Source organism: Anomalospiza imberbis, chromosome W (assembly GCF_031753505.1).
Source record: "Anomalospiza imberbis isolate Cuckoo-Finch-1a 21T00152 chromosome W, ASM3175350v1, whole genome shotgun sequence".
In the NCBI taxonomy this organism is placed as follows: domain Eukaryota; kingdom Metazoa; phylum Chordata; class Aves; order Passeriformes; family Viduidae; genus Anomalospiza; species Anomalospiza imberbis.
This window is the reverse complement of record NC_089720.1, coordinates 7,692,947-7,705,064: the sequence shown is the minus strand read 5'-3', so window position 1 is coordinate 7,705,064 and position 12,118 is coordinate 7,692,947. Positions and strand designations below refer to the sequence as shown.

At 43.5% G+C, this 12,118-nt stretch overlaps 1 protein-coding gene across 5 annotated transcripts in view; it reads right to left on the bottom strand.

Annotated features, from left to right (window-relative positions):
- Positions 1 to 12,118, bottom strand: part of LOC137464292 (DDB1- and CUL4-associated factor 12-like) — a 115,572-nt gene that overhangs the window by 23,549 nt on the left and 79,905 nt on the right. For all 5 annotated transcript variants that reach the window (XM_068175573.1, XM_068175575.1, XM_068175576.1 and 2 more), the window contains exons 4-6: positions 8,117 to 8,177; positions 6,239 to 6,432; positions 5,990 to 6,055 (exon numbers count right to left, since the gene is read on the bottom strand). In XM_068175573.1, the coding sequence (XP_068031674.1) occupies positions 5,990 to 6,055; positions 6,239 to 6,432; positions 8,117 to 8,177 (321 nt within the window). The remainder of the gene's footprint in view (positions 1 to 5,989; positions 6,056 to 6,238; positions 6,433 to 8,116; positions 8,178 to 12,118) is intronic.

Genomic DNA, 12,118 nt, shown 5'->3' with positions numbered 1-12,118 from the left:
GTCATGGTTTAGGAATGGTATTCCCCAATTTAGTGTTCCCACTGAATCACCCCAGACCACACACCACTTACACACTTCCCCCCTCCACCTCCCCCTGCAGTGGGCTGAAGAGGAGAACTGGAGGCAAAAAAAGGTAAAGGTCATGGGATGTGATAAGAACAATTTACTAGAAACCACAATGAAATAAGAAAATTAACAGTAACAACAACAATACTAAAAGCAGAGTGTACAAGACAGGTGAACGATTCACACATGGTTGCTCACTACACAGAATCCAGCACCACCCAACCGTACACCCCAGAAAAACAAACAAAAAAAAAAATGCCACCCTCCGCTGTCCCCTCTGCCCATGGCATGAGGTGGTATTGAATAATCCCAGGGTCTGGACTGTGCCCCTCCCAACTGCTGCAAAAATTAACTCTGTCCTGGACAGAACCAGGACATTATCCAACCCTTATTCTATACCATCTAAATAATGCCCAGATCCTACATTATATATATATGTATATACAAGCATGGATACCATTCCCTTAGTCAATGGCTGTCCATTCCAAATGTTTTCCAAGACAGGAGGGCTGGCATGCTGTCGGCTGGTTGCTGCATGAGGAGCTCATGACTGGTGTATCTGGAGCAATCGATCCTCATTGTCCATGGTAGTTATGGCACACAGTGGCAGTGGCATTCAGCAACCAATATTGAACAATTCAACATTACAGGCTGTTCTCACCCAAAAACCAAATCTCCTTGAGGTACACATCGTATTCCCCCATCCCTTTTCATTACGTGCCAAATGCACCCAGGTCCTTGAGCAAAAACAATCCCACAGATGGATTTGCCTTTCCTTGAGGCAGGACTGATCGAAACTGTCTTCCCCAACACATTTCTCATATGCACCACAGGGACTTTATCCCCTTCTATGGTATATGAAGGTTTTGATAGGGCAGAGCCAGCTTGATTAGTAGAGCCTCTAGAGTTAACTAACCAGGTGGACTTCACTAAATGTGTATACCAATGTTTGAAAAGCCAACTTCTACCTGAACAGCGATGTCTTGCCACAATTCAGCAGACCAGATGAGTTTCCCTCTACGCTGCAAACTGGTCTTTTTCCGTTGGTCCAGCCACCCCCATAGAACATTTGCTACCATCCACAAGTCAGTGTAGAGGTAGAGCGCTGGCCACTTCTCTCAATCAGCAATACCTAAAGCCAGCTGGATGACTTTCAGCTCTGCAACCTGACTTGATCCAACTTGTCCCTTGGTAGCTTCTGCAACTCGCCATGTAGGACTCCATATTGCTGCTTTCCATGTTTGATGTATCCCTACGATACGGCAGAAAGCATCAGTAAAGAGAGTGCATTGCTTTTCATTTTCTCATATCTGATTATATGGTGGGGCCTCTTTAGCATGTCACCTTCTTCTCCTCTGAAATTAGTCTGAAATTTTTGCCTTCAGGCGAGTTTGTAATGACTTCCAAGATCGCTGGATGATTGCAGTTTCCTATTCGAGTTCATTGTGTGATCAGAGCAATCCACTTACTCCACATGGCATCGGTGGCATGATGTGTGGAAAGCAATTTTCCTTTCAACATCCAGTCCAGCACTGGCAGTCGGTGCCAGGAGGAGATGTGCTTCAGTGCCAATCACTTCTGAAGCAGCTCAAACCCATTCATAAGCTGTCAGTATCTCTTTTTCAGTTGGGGTGTAACAGGCCTTGGATCCTTTGTATCCCTGACTCCAGAACCCCAGGGGTCATCCTCGAGTCTTCCTCGGTACTTTTTGCCAGAGACTCCAGGAAGGATGATTCTCCCTGGCTGTGGTGTAGAGCACATTTTTCACATCTTGTCCTGTACTGACTGGCGCAAGGGATACTGCATGAACACTCTCCTGGTTTAATTTGTTCAAAAGCTTGTTCTTGTTCAGGACCCCACTTGATATCATTATTCTTCCAGGTCATGTAATAGAGAGGGTTTACAATCAATCTGACTGTAATCTGGAATATGCATTCTCCAAAAACCCACAGTGCTAGGAAAGCCTGTGTTTCCTTTTTGCTGGTTGGTGAGGACATAGCTGCTATTTTGCTTATCATATCTATTGGAATCTGATATTGTCCATCTTGCCATTTTACTCCTAAAAGCTAAATTTCCTGGGCAAGTCCCTTGACCTTACTTTGCTTTATTGCAAAATGTGCTTTCAGAAGAATCCAGATTATCTTCTCCTCTTTCGCAAAAACTTCCTCTGCTGTGTTGCTCCATACAATGATGTCATCAATGTAGTGCAAGTGTTCTGGAGTCTCACCCTTTTCCAATGCAGTCAGGATCAGTCCATGACAAATAGTGGGGCTGTGCTTCCACACCTGGTGCAGGTGGTTCCAGGTGTACTGAATGCCCCTTCAGGTAAAAGCAAACTGGGGCCTGCACTCTGCTGCTAAAGGAATGCAGAAAAACACATTGGCAATATCGATGGCAGCACTATTTTGCTGCCTTGGATTCCAGTTCATACTGAAGTTCCAGCATGCCTGGCACAGCAGCACTCAGTGATGGTGTGACATCATTCAGGCCACGATTATCCACTGTCAGTCTCCACTCTCCATTGAACTTACGTACTGGACACATGGGGCTATTAAAGGGTGATTGGGTCTTGCTGACCACTGCCTGGCGCTCCAGTTCATGAATCATCTTGTGGATGGGGGTCACAGAATCCTAGTTGGTGCAGTATTGTCGACAGTGCACTGTTGTTCTTTGACCCTCAGCAGTCCCATAGTAGTAGGATCCTCTGAGAGACCAAGCAAGGTATTCAGCTGCCTAATTTCCTCTGTCTTCACAGCAGCTATCCCAAAAACCCAGCAATGTCCTTTTGGGTCCTTGAAATACCCTCTCCTGAGGTAATCTATGCCACGGATACTCGGGGTGGCTGGGCCAGTCACAATGGGGTGTTTTTGCCATTCATTCCCACCCAGGCTCAGTTCAGCTTCCAGTACAGTCAGGTGTTGGGATCCCCCTGTCACCCCAGAAATAGAGATGGATTCTACCCCTATATATCTCAATGGCATCAGGGTACATTGTGCACCAGTGTAAATTAAAGCATTTTACTCTTGTGGGTCTGATGTGCCAGGCCATTAGATCCACATAGTCCAGTAGATCTGATTATCCCTTTCCTCCAATGGGCTGGAGGCAGGACCCCTCTAGTTCTGGTCATGGTACTCATTGCTCACTTCTTATAAATATGATAAACCACAGGTCCCTTCAAGAGGTTTGGAAGTAACATCAGCACCTTCCATTCTGTCTGAGGACCTGCCCACTGGAAACTGGAGCAGAATTTTCCTTGAAGAATTACCCATGGTGGTTGTTCTTCCTCTCAACTCACATACCCATGGCTCCTAGGGCAGAGGTGGGTTTTCTATCCCACTTCCTCATGTCCTCTCTGTGGTCATGCAGGTAAAACCACAGGTTACCTACCTTGTGGTGTATTCCCTCTCTCTCTTGAGTAGGGATGTGCTTACTCTTAATAGCAGAGACTCTGGCCTGTACTGGCAGGGCACAGGACATTTCCTCTTTAAATTTCTGGAAGTCCTTGGACAGCTGAGATGCAGGCCCACAGGGAGGAAGAGAGACTTTCCTCATATTGCCAGAGTTGGGCAACCAAAGTATCCACTGCTTGTTCTCCTTCTGTCCATGACATCACTGACAATGAGTTGGTGTATGACAATGGCATGCTCCATAGGAACTTGCGTCACATGGGTTGTGTGCCCTAGACTTCATCTGGATCTACAGGGGACTGCTTGTTATTTGAATCTCTATAGAGTACCGCTAGCACAGCTAATTCTCTCAGGTACTGGATACCTTGCTCCATGGTGTTCCACTTGTCTTGGTGCACTGATAGATCCTCTTTGAAAATATATCTTTCCCTCACACTTGACAGGAGTCGCCTCCAGAGGCTGAGTATTTCTGTCCTTTTCCCAATTCTGTTGTCAATGTCTGCATCCCTGGAAAGGGATCCCGGTTGCTTGGCTTCACTGTCCTCTAATTTCCAATTGTGGGTTGTGCTATCCCAGGATCAGAGCAGCCGGGTCACCAGGGGCTCACCCTACTGGTGGCTGAAATATTTTCATATATCACTCAGCTCACCTGGGGATAGGGATTGGGTGATTATCTCTGTCCCCGCTTCTTCCTCCTGTTCTGAGGGCCCTACTTCCTCTTCATTGTGGATGCCAGCCTGGTCAGGGAGAGAGAAACAGCAATCGTTTCTCACAGTGGCTTGTGAGAATTTTTAGGGAGTTGTAGGAATGTGATAACTTGTTAGTATAAGCAATCTGCAGGTGGTGTTTTTCCACCTTGTTTTTTTGTTCTTCTCAAGGATGGTGTGTGAGAAAGATGTTTTTATTAACTAGCCAGTCAAGTAGAATGCATCGTATTGGTCTATATAAGCCGGAGAACCCTTTGTATTAAAGCTTCCTTTTTCCTCTCGCAATTTGGTCTCTCATCTGTTCTTGTGTCATACTTGGAGCAAGGGTGACACTTCATCCCTCACTATACAAACTGATTTGGTCTTGCATTTCTTTTTCTGTATAGGTATGACTGCTACCGGCACATGTTGTTCCTCTGGTTCAGCTGCAGTTTGAGTGGCCACAGTGGCAGTTGCTCTGCTTTCCTCCTCCTCCTCCCCCTGAGGGTGCTGTCTGGTGATGAGCGGTATCTGGTAAACACTAGCCAGGGCCCAGCACATTGCATTACTTTGTGCCTCTCTGGAATCACCACAGCATTTTCCTTTCAGATATTCTGCCACTTTATCAGGGTCCTGTTCAGGAGTGAACTTCCAAACCATTGGAGAACAAAAGTCCTCTGAAACTGTCCCATTTTCTCTCACATTCCATGCTACTTATGACTATCCACCCCCCGGGCAGATCTCTGAATGACCATACTAGAAGTCTCTTTCATAATTATAAACATGCACTGAGTAGACATAGCAACAAGAACATGCGCCTTCCTTAACATGCAAAGGAAATTCAGAATTCTCACAAGCTATTCTAACAAACCTGAAGGAGGAAAAGGGTGTGAAAAGCTGGGGCAAATCATCCTCTCCTGTTCTCCCTACAGACAGTATAATTATTAATGAATTCCCAGAGGTAGCACCCAAGGCAAATTCAGGAGAGCAGCACTCAAGACACATCCTTAATGACCCTCATTGCCCTTGATGTTATCATGTCATAAACTGATATCCCACAGTACAGCAATAAAGCAATCCTGATCCCTCTCCCTGCTCTGAAAAAGAGTACCATGAGGAGCACATAGGGGAACATATACAGGGTTAGGTACTATAACCATGTGAACAGACCAAGCAATGTTGTGACCAGTGGCTCTGTACCTAACACAAATGCTTAGATCAAATTTGTTTCCAACCCGCTCTGGTCAGATGTGTTGTTATCTCAATGCTTCATGCCTCACATTGGGTGCCAAATTGACTGCCATGGTTTAGGAATGGTGTTTCCCAATTTAGTGTTCCCATTGAATCACCCCAGACCACACACTGCTCACTCACTTCCCCCTGCGGTGGGATGGGGCGGACAATTTGAGGCAAAAAAAGGTAAAGATCACGGGTTGAGATAAGAACAATTTACAAGAAACAGCAACGAAATAAAAAAAAAAACCAAACAAGAACAATACTGATAGCAGTGTGTACAAGACAAGTGAATGATTCACACGTAACTGCTCACTATGTAGAACCTGGCGCCACCCAACCATACACCCCAGCAAAACTGGAAAAATGCCACCCCCTTCCATCCCCTCTACACTTGATGTGAGGTGGTATTTAATAACCCCAGGGTCCAGGCTGTGCCCCTTCTAGCTGCTGCAAAAATTAACCCTGTCTTGGCCAGAACCAGGACAGTGTTTTACAGACACTGCTGCTTTCTTCAAGCATTTATAGGAAATAAAGAATAGTGAAGAGCCTTCAGTGCAAAGCAATGTTTTAAGTTTTGCACCAAAATAAAAGCACCTTTGATAGTGTGTGCTCTGCTTTCCAAAGATGAAAATACCCATCCAAGGACACAGCTCCCAGCTCCTGTTATGAAAAAAAAAGATAAAAAAAGAAAAAAAAAGTAAGAGTTAGATTTTGTATTATAGATGTCCTTACAAACTCACACTCCAGGTTGCTTCTCTAGTATATTTGATTTAGATTACTTTTTTTTTCAAATACATATGGACAGTTTTAGGACTACTCAACTGTCTTGCTTATCTTACTGACCTTGTTCTTATTGTTGAAAGCTAATGCTCGGACTTTGCAGTTGTCAGGATTGGTATTTTCCTTAGGAATATCCCTCAGAGCTCTGTGCGTTATGTGGGCATAGACAGGAACTTGAGAGAGATTATGCCTGGCATCACTTTTGGACAACACATCCTCTGTAACTTCCCAGAGACCCATCGAACCATCCCGGGAACCTGAATAAGTAGTCCATAACAACATTTCAAATATACATAATTCTCCTTTTTAAAAAAATGAACTGAAATAAACAGTGAGGTCTTAAAAAAAGAAAGGATACTTTAGATTAATTTAATCTAACTGAACACACGGTTGGTGCCTATATATTAATTATTATTAACAAAATCATGATTTTACTGAGCTGTTAAGTTCATAACATTGTGAACTTTTTGTCAACTGGTTTGTCTACATGGTTTCCAGTCAGCTAGATCACCTCATCTATTTTCAAACTGATTAGGATGCATCAAAAAAAACATGATCCTGTACAACAATCACCATTAGAGATTCACATGTAGAATAAACTCAGAGGCAATTGAATAGCCTATGTGTTCAGCCTGAGCCTGGTTTACCAAGGCCAAGATTGACAGTCTGTTAAATCAATACAAAAACCTACAAGAAAACTCAGTGTGGTTTATACCAATTCTAGATAGTTTGATTTCTGACAGTATGTTTATGGATATGTACACACACGTTAGTTAACTGAACAGAAACATATATTTTAAACCACAATTTGCACCAATTTAAATAAAATCTACTGTTAATTCAACTCATTCAACCTCTTGTTTAAAGAATGTAACACAGGAACTGAGGCCAAACAATTAAGAACTCATTTTATTTTTCTACTGAACTTGAAGATAATTATACAAAATATGAATCAGTAAGACCAACAATACTGGATGAAGAAAGTTAAATGTCTTTGGTTCAAAGATCAATACAAGCTTAATCCAAGGTCCTATACCCATCCCTTCTGGTGTTTAGGCAACTCACTTCCATTTAAGTCAGCTCAGATAGGTTTGACATGTACCTCCATTTCTTCCCTACACAGTGTCACTTAATGCGTTTTTTTAATGCAGATATTTGGGTTAGAGATTTGCAAGGATCAACTCAAGGGTTAGCTTTTGTTTTTTTTTATATTACTGAATCATCACTTGAAGCATTTGATTTTTATATGAGACTGTTAAGATTTTCTGTCACCTGCAGTTTGACACCTCCTTGTATGGAATACTAAACCCTCTCATCACAGAAAGACAGTAAACTAATACATTAATTCAATGGCATATTGCTGCCTTTACTCAAGGTAAGTAATACTTTATGAAGTTACGCTGATTATCCAACTACACTAACTAAAAAGGCCGCAATTGACCTTTTCTATTAGAACCTTCTGTATTAGTTCCCACAGTATGTGTGCTTATATGTATACATACACACACACAACTTTACTGATAGCTTGATAAAACAAACTGAATTTTCATTAATCAGTCTTTCATAGGATTTCAGGAAACTAGTACTGTTCAGCTGTATTCAAAGTTATTAACTAACCAACACCCCTCTTAAAATTATTCTGGTGTAGAATCCTTCCCTTGAACTTACTGTGTTTAGACACCCTCTCATGTCAACACCTACTGTAAAGACAGCAGTATTCCCTCTAATACTAGAAAAAAAAGTACAGTCTAGACCAGGGCTCTACAAATAAAAAAAAAAAAATTAAAAAAGCAAAGTGCTGTACTAAGGCCAAGAATGTTTTAAATAGGCAAAGTAGTTCCAAATGGTTTCAAATCCCTTTTAAAGATGCTTCCCTTAGACCTATCAAGTGCTGTACATCAGTATAAAATTCTGGGGAAAAAAATTAAAAATTAACATTACCAGAAACAGCCATAGTATCACTTATCCATGCAATTGAAAATATCCAGTCCTTATGTCCATCCTAAAAGAAAAAAAAAAAAGAAAAAAAAAAAGACAGATTTTCTGTGCCGTTATATTCTGCAGTGGTCTCAAAGCAGACAAAAAAATATCAAAGTGAAGAATACTTAAGTGCAAACTCAGAAAGACAGACCTATGCTAAAAACATATAAATAATATTCCACTATCAAGCTGGAGCAGTTTAAGTATCTAACAGTAATTTTAACTTTTATTGATTTTGACATGTATAATTAATAGAGAGCAATTAGGCAATAGAAAAACAGATCTCTGACCAAGGACAAATTAATCTCACTTCTAAGGACTTGGAGTTTTTCCATTTTGAAAACAGTGTCCTTTACTTTTATAAAGTAGCTGCTTACTTGTATTTCCTCATATGCACATCCCTAAAAAGAAACAAAAAAATTATGTTTGAAATATATGACCTACTGATTAAATTTTCAAGAATCTTTTACTCAGAAGGTGAGAAGCCTGTGAACAAAATAAAGACCATAAGGATCTAGTTCTCTTTGAAAAGCTGCAGAGTCACAGTGGCACACGAATAACAAGTCATGCAAATCATCAGAGTCAAGCCTTTCTGCAGCTGGTTATCTGCTACTGCAGAAACTCTGACCCGAGCTCTGCTGTCGAAGTTAACGTCTATGTGAAGTCCTAAATCAAAAAGGAAAAATAAGAGTGAAGTGCTTACAGGACACTACTATACCCATTTCAAACATTTTCTTTTTAAGACAGGCTGTTTTAAAAAAGTCTCATGATGTTTCAAAAATAAAACTAGTACCAAACTCTATCAAACTGCCTGTCGTGGTTTGACATGGAAGTGATTTTTTTTTTAGGAAGTTGAGTCAAACCAATCAGTGGTCAAGTTTAGATATTGGCACCTGAAGTGACCACTGAAGATAGGGATACGCCTCTGAGAACACAGGGGGTTAAAAGCAAGAACTCCCAAGAGCTCGCTCTCTTTGGTTCCAGTCAAGGTGCTGTGCAGTCCTCCCCTGCCCAGCCATGGGGCTGGGTGGGGGAGGGGAAGCCATGAGGCCTGGTCGAGGTGAGCCGAGGGGTAGAAGGACTGGAACCGAGCCAGCTCCCGTGGACGGAAGGGTGGAGAGAAGTGGAGATGTCTTTGTCATTCCCCCCCCAGAGGGAAGAGATAGAGAGTCCGGACGGCACCTGTAACTTTGCCGGCGCGGAGGAGAAGGAGGGGGGGGGAAGGTGCCCAGCCTTGGCCTTGGGAATCGGCTGCTGGGCAGAGATATCAGCCATCCAGGGAGTCTGAGCTTTTAACCCTTTCCTGGGAAATGAAGGCTTTGTAAAATATGACTCCTCCTCGATTTGAAGTAGAAGAGAGACAGTCTGGGATCCGAGATGATGGAAGAAGAAATTCTCAAGTTGGAAAGAGATGATGGAGTGGCTTGTGGCTGGACTTCTCTTGTTAGCCATAGACTGAACCAAATTCTCCTAACAGAAGCTGCACTTAGGGTGGTGCGTTGGTGTGCCAGGAGACCTGTTTCAGTGATTACCAGCAGAGGAGTAGAGAGAACAGAGGAGAGTTGGAGAAGGTGTAGAGAAGCCCTCTATCTTCAAGGAAGAAGAAGAGGAGAAGAAGACCTCTGTTCTTGGACCCTCAGCCCCAGGGGAAAATGGGGGGGACTGTAGTCCCAAGATGAGAAACTGAACTGTTGTCTCTTTTGGTCCATGGCAAAGCATCCTTAAAGGAACCCTATGAGCAGTCTGTCCATGCACGGTGGTGAGAGCACTGTGACATGGAAAGGAGAGTGTCACCATGGCAGACTTTCTCCGGGCGGTTGCCATGTGTGGCATGGAAACACAAGGGTGGCAATTGTGCTTCCTGGGGAGTCTGTGGCACAGGAGAGACTCCTGTCTCCCTTGAAAGATTGAGTATTTGAATATCTGCAGGGTAGCAACTTGATCAGGATCCTGGGTGGTGTCTCACTGTTAAGTTTGTTTAGAAATTAGGTGAGAGGAGGAGGGGTGTTTTGGAAAGTCTTCATCCAGGATTTAGTGTTCGTAGTTTTTATAGTAGTAGTAGTTTAATAAAATTCTTTTCTTTGTTACTAAGTTTGGGCCTGCTCTGCTCTGTTCCTGATCACATCTCACAGCAATCATTTGAAAAGTATATTTTCATGGGGGCGCTGGCATCGCGCCAGTGTCAAACCATGACACTGCCACAAGCCACTGGGTTAGAACTACTCCTCAAAGCCAAGTTCCACCTGTAAAATAATACATATATAAGCTTGTGATAGGTTGACAAGGAAGTGAGTTTTCATGGGAAGTTATAGCCAAACCAATCAGTGGTCAGATTTGAATATTGACACCTGGCGTAACCACTGAAGATATGGACACGCCTCTGAGAACACAGAGGGTTAAAAGCAGAGAACTCCCAGGCGAACTCTCTCTTTTGTTCTGGTCAGTGAAGAGTTCAGTCCTCCCCTGCCCAGCCTTGGGGCTCGGTGGGGGAGGGGAAGCCATGCAGCCTAGGCTGAGGTAGGCCAGGAGCCCCAGAAAGAGAAGGGGAGTGAAGGGAATGGAACCGGGCCGGCCCCTGCAGGACGGAGGGGTGGAGAAACACTGAGGGGTCCCGGGCAGGCCGCCCAGAGAGAGAGAGAGAGAGAGAGAGGGAGGGAGAGTCTGTGCCACCTTGAAATTTGATATCATGTGCCTGCAGTAGCTGGCAGAGGAGAAAGAGAAGGGGGGGGAAGGTGCCCAGCCGTGGGAGTCCTGGGCAGCCTGCTGTGAGATTCCAGCCATCCTGGGGGCAGCAGAGCCCAAGACTTTAACCCTTTCTTGGACAAAGAAAACTTGGCAAAACACTAATCCTCCTTGGTCTGAAAGAGAAGAGAGACAGCCTGGGGCCTGAGATGTCAGAAGAAGATGGGAAGGAATCCTAGGTGGGAAGAGATGATGGAGTAGGTTTTGGCTGGACTTTTTCTTGTATAGTCATAGACTGAACCAATTTTCCTGTAACACAGAGACTGCATTTAGGGGGAAGCAATGGCTTGAGCCAAGAGAGTGACCTGCTGCAGTGATTGCCAGTACAGGAGTGAGAATGACCTGCTGCAGTGATGCCATGTGCAGGAGTGAAGTGAACAGAGAAAGATGAGGAGGGTGTGGTGGTGCCCTCTGTCTTCAGGGAAGAAGAAGATCTCTGTTCTCAAGACCCTCGGACCCAGGGGAGGAGAAAATGGGGGGGACTGTTGTCCCAAAATGGGAAATTGTTGTTTTTTGTTACTTGGCAAAGCATCCTTAAAAGGACCCCTATAAGCAGTTTTGGTCCATGGACAGTGGTGAGAGCACTGTACATGGATGGAGGATGTCACGATGGCAGATTTTCTCTGGGCGGTGCCATGTGTGACATGGAAACATAAGAGGTTTCAACTGTGTTTCCTGTGGAAGACTATGATACAAGAGAGACTCCTCTCTCCCTTGATGAACTGAGAATTGATTATCTGAGAGGTGGTAACTTGATCGAAAATCCAAGATTTTGTCTCACCGTGCTTTGGTGGAAATTGGGTGGGAGGAGGAGGAATGTTTTGGAAGGTTTTCATTCTGAATTTTGTGTGTTCCTTTTATTATAGTGTAGGTTAATAACGTTCTTTTTCTTTATTTCTAACCTTGAGCCTGCTCTGCTCTGTTTCTGGTCACATCTCAAAGCAGCCATTTGAGAAAAATATCTTTTCATGGGTGCACTGGCACTCTGCCAGCGCCAACCCATGACAAAGCTGCACTGGAGAATGGAAAGGCTTGAATCATCTTTACAGCTTCTCAAATTAGTTTTTTCACTAAAGCTAAGTTTCAGAGATCATCATCACCCCAGTTAGACTTTAACAGTGAAGATTTTGTTACATTTTCAATGCTTAAAAGTAATCTGAAGTAGACCTGAATGAGGATAAGAAAGAAGAAATCTGCCTTAGAACCCTGAGAATCCTCTCA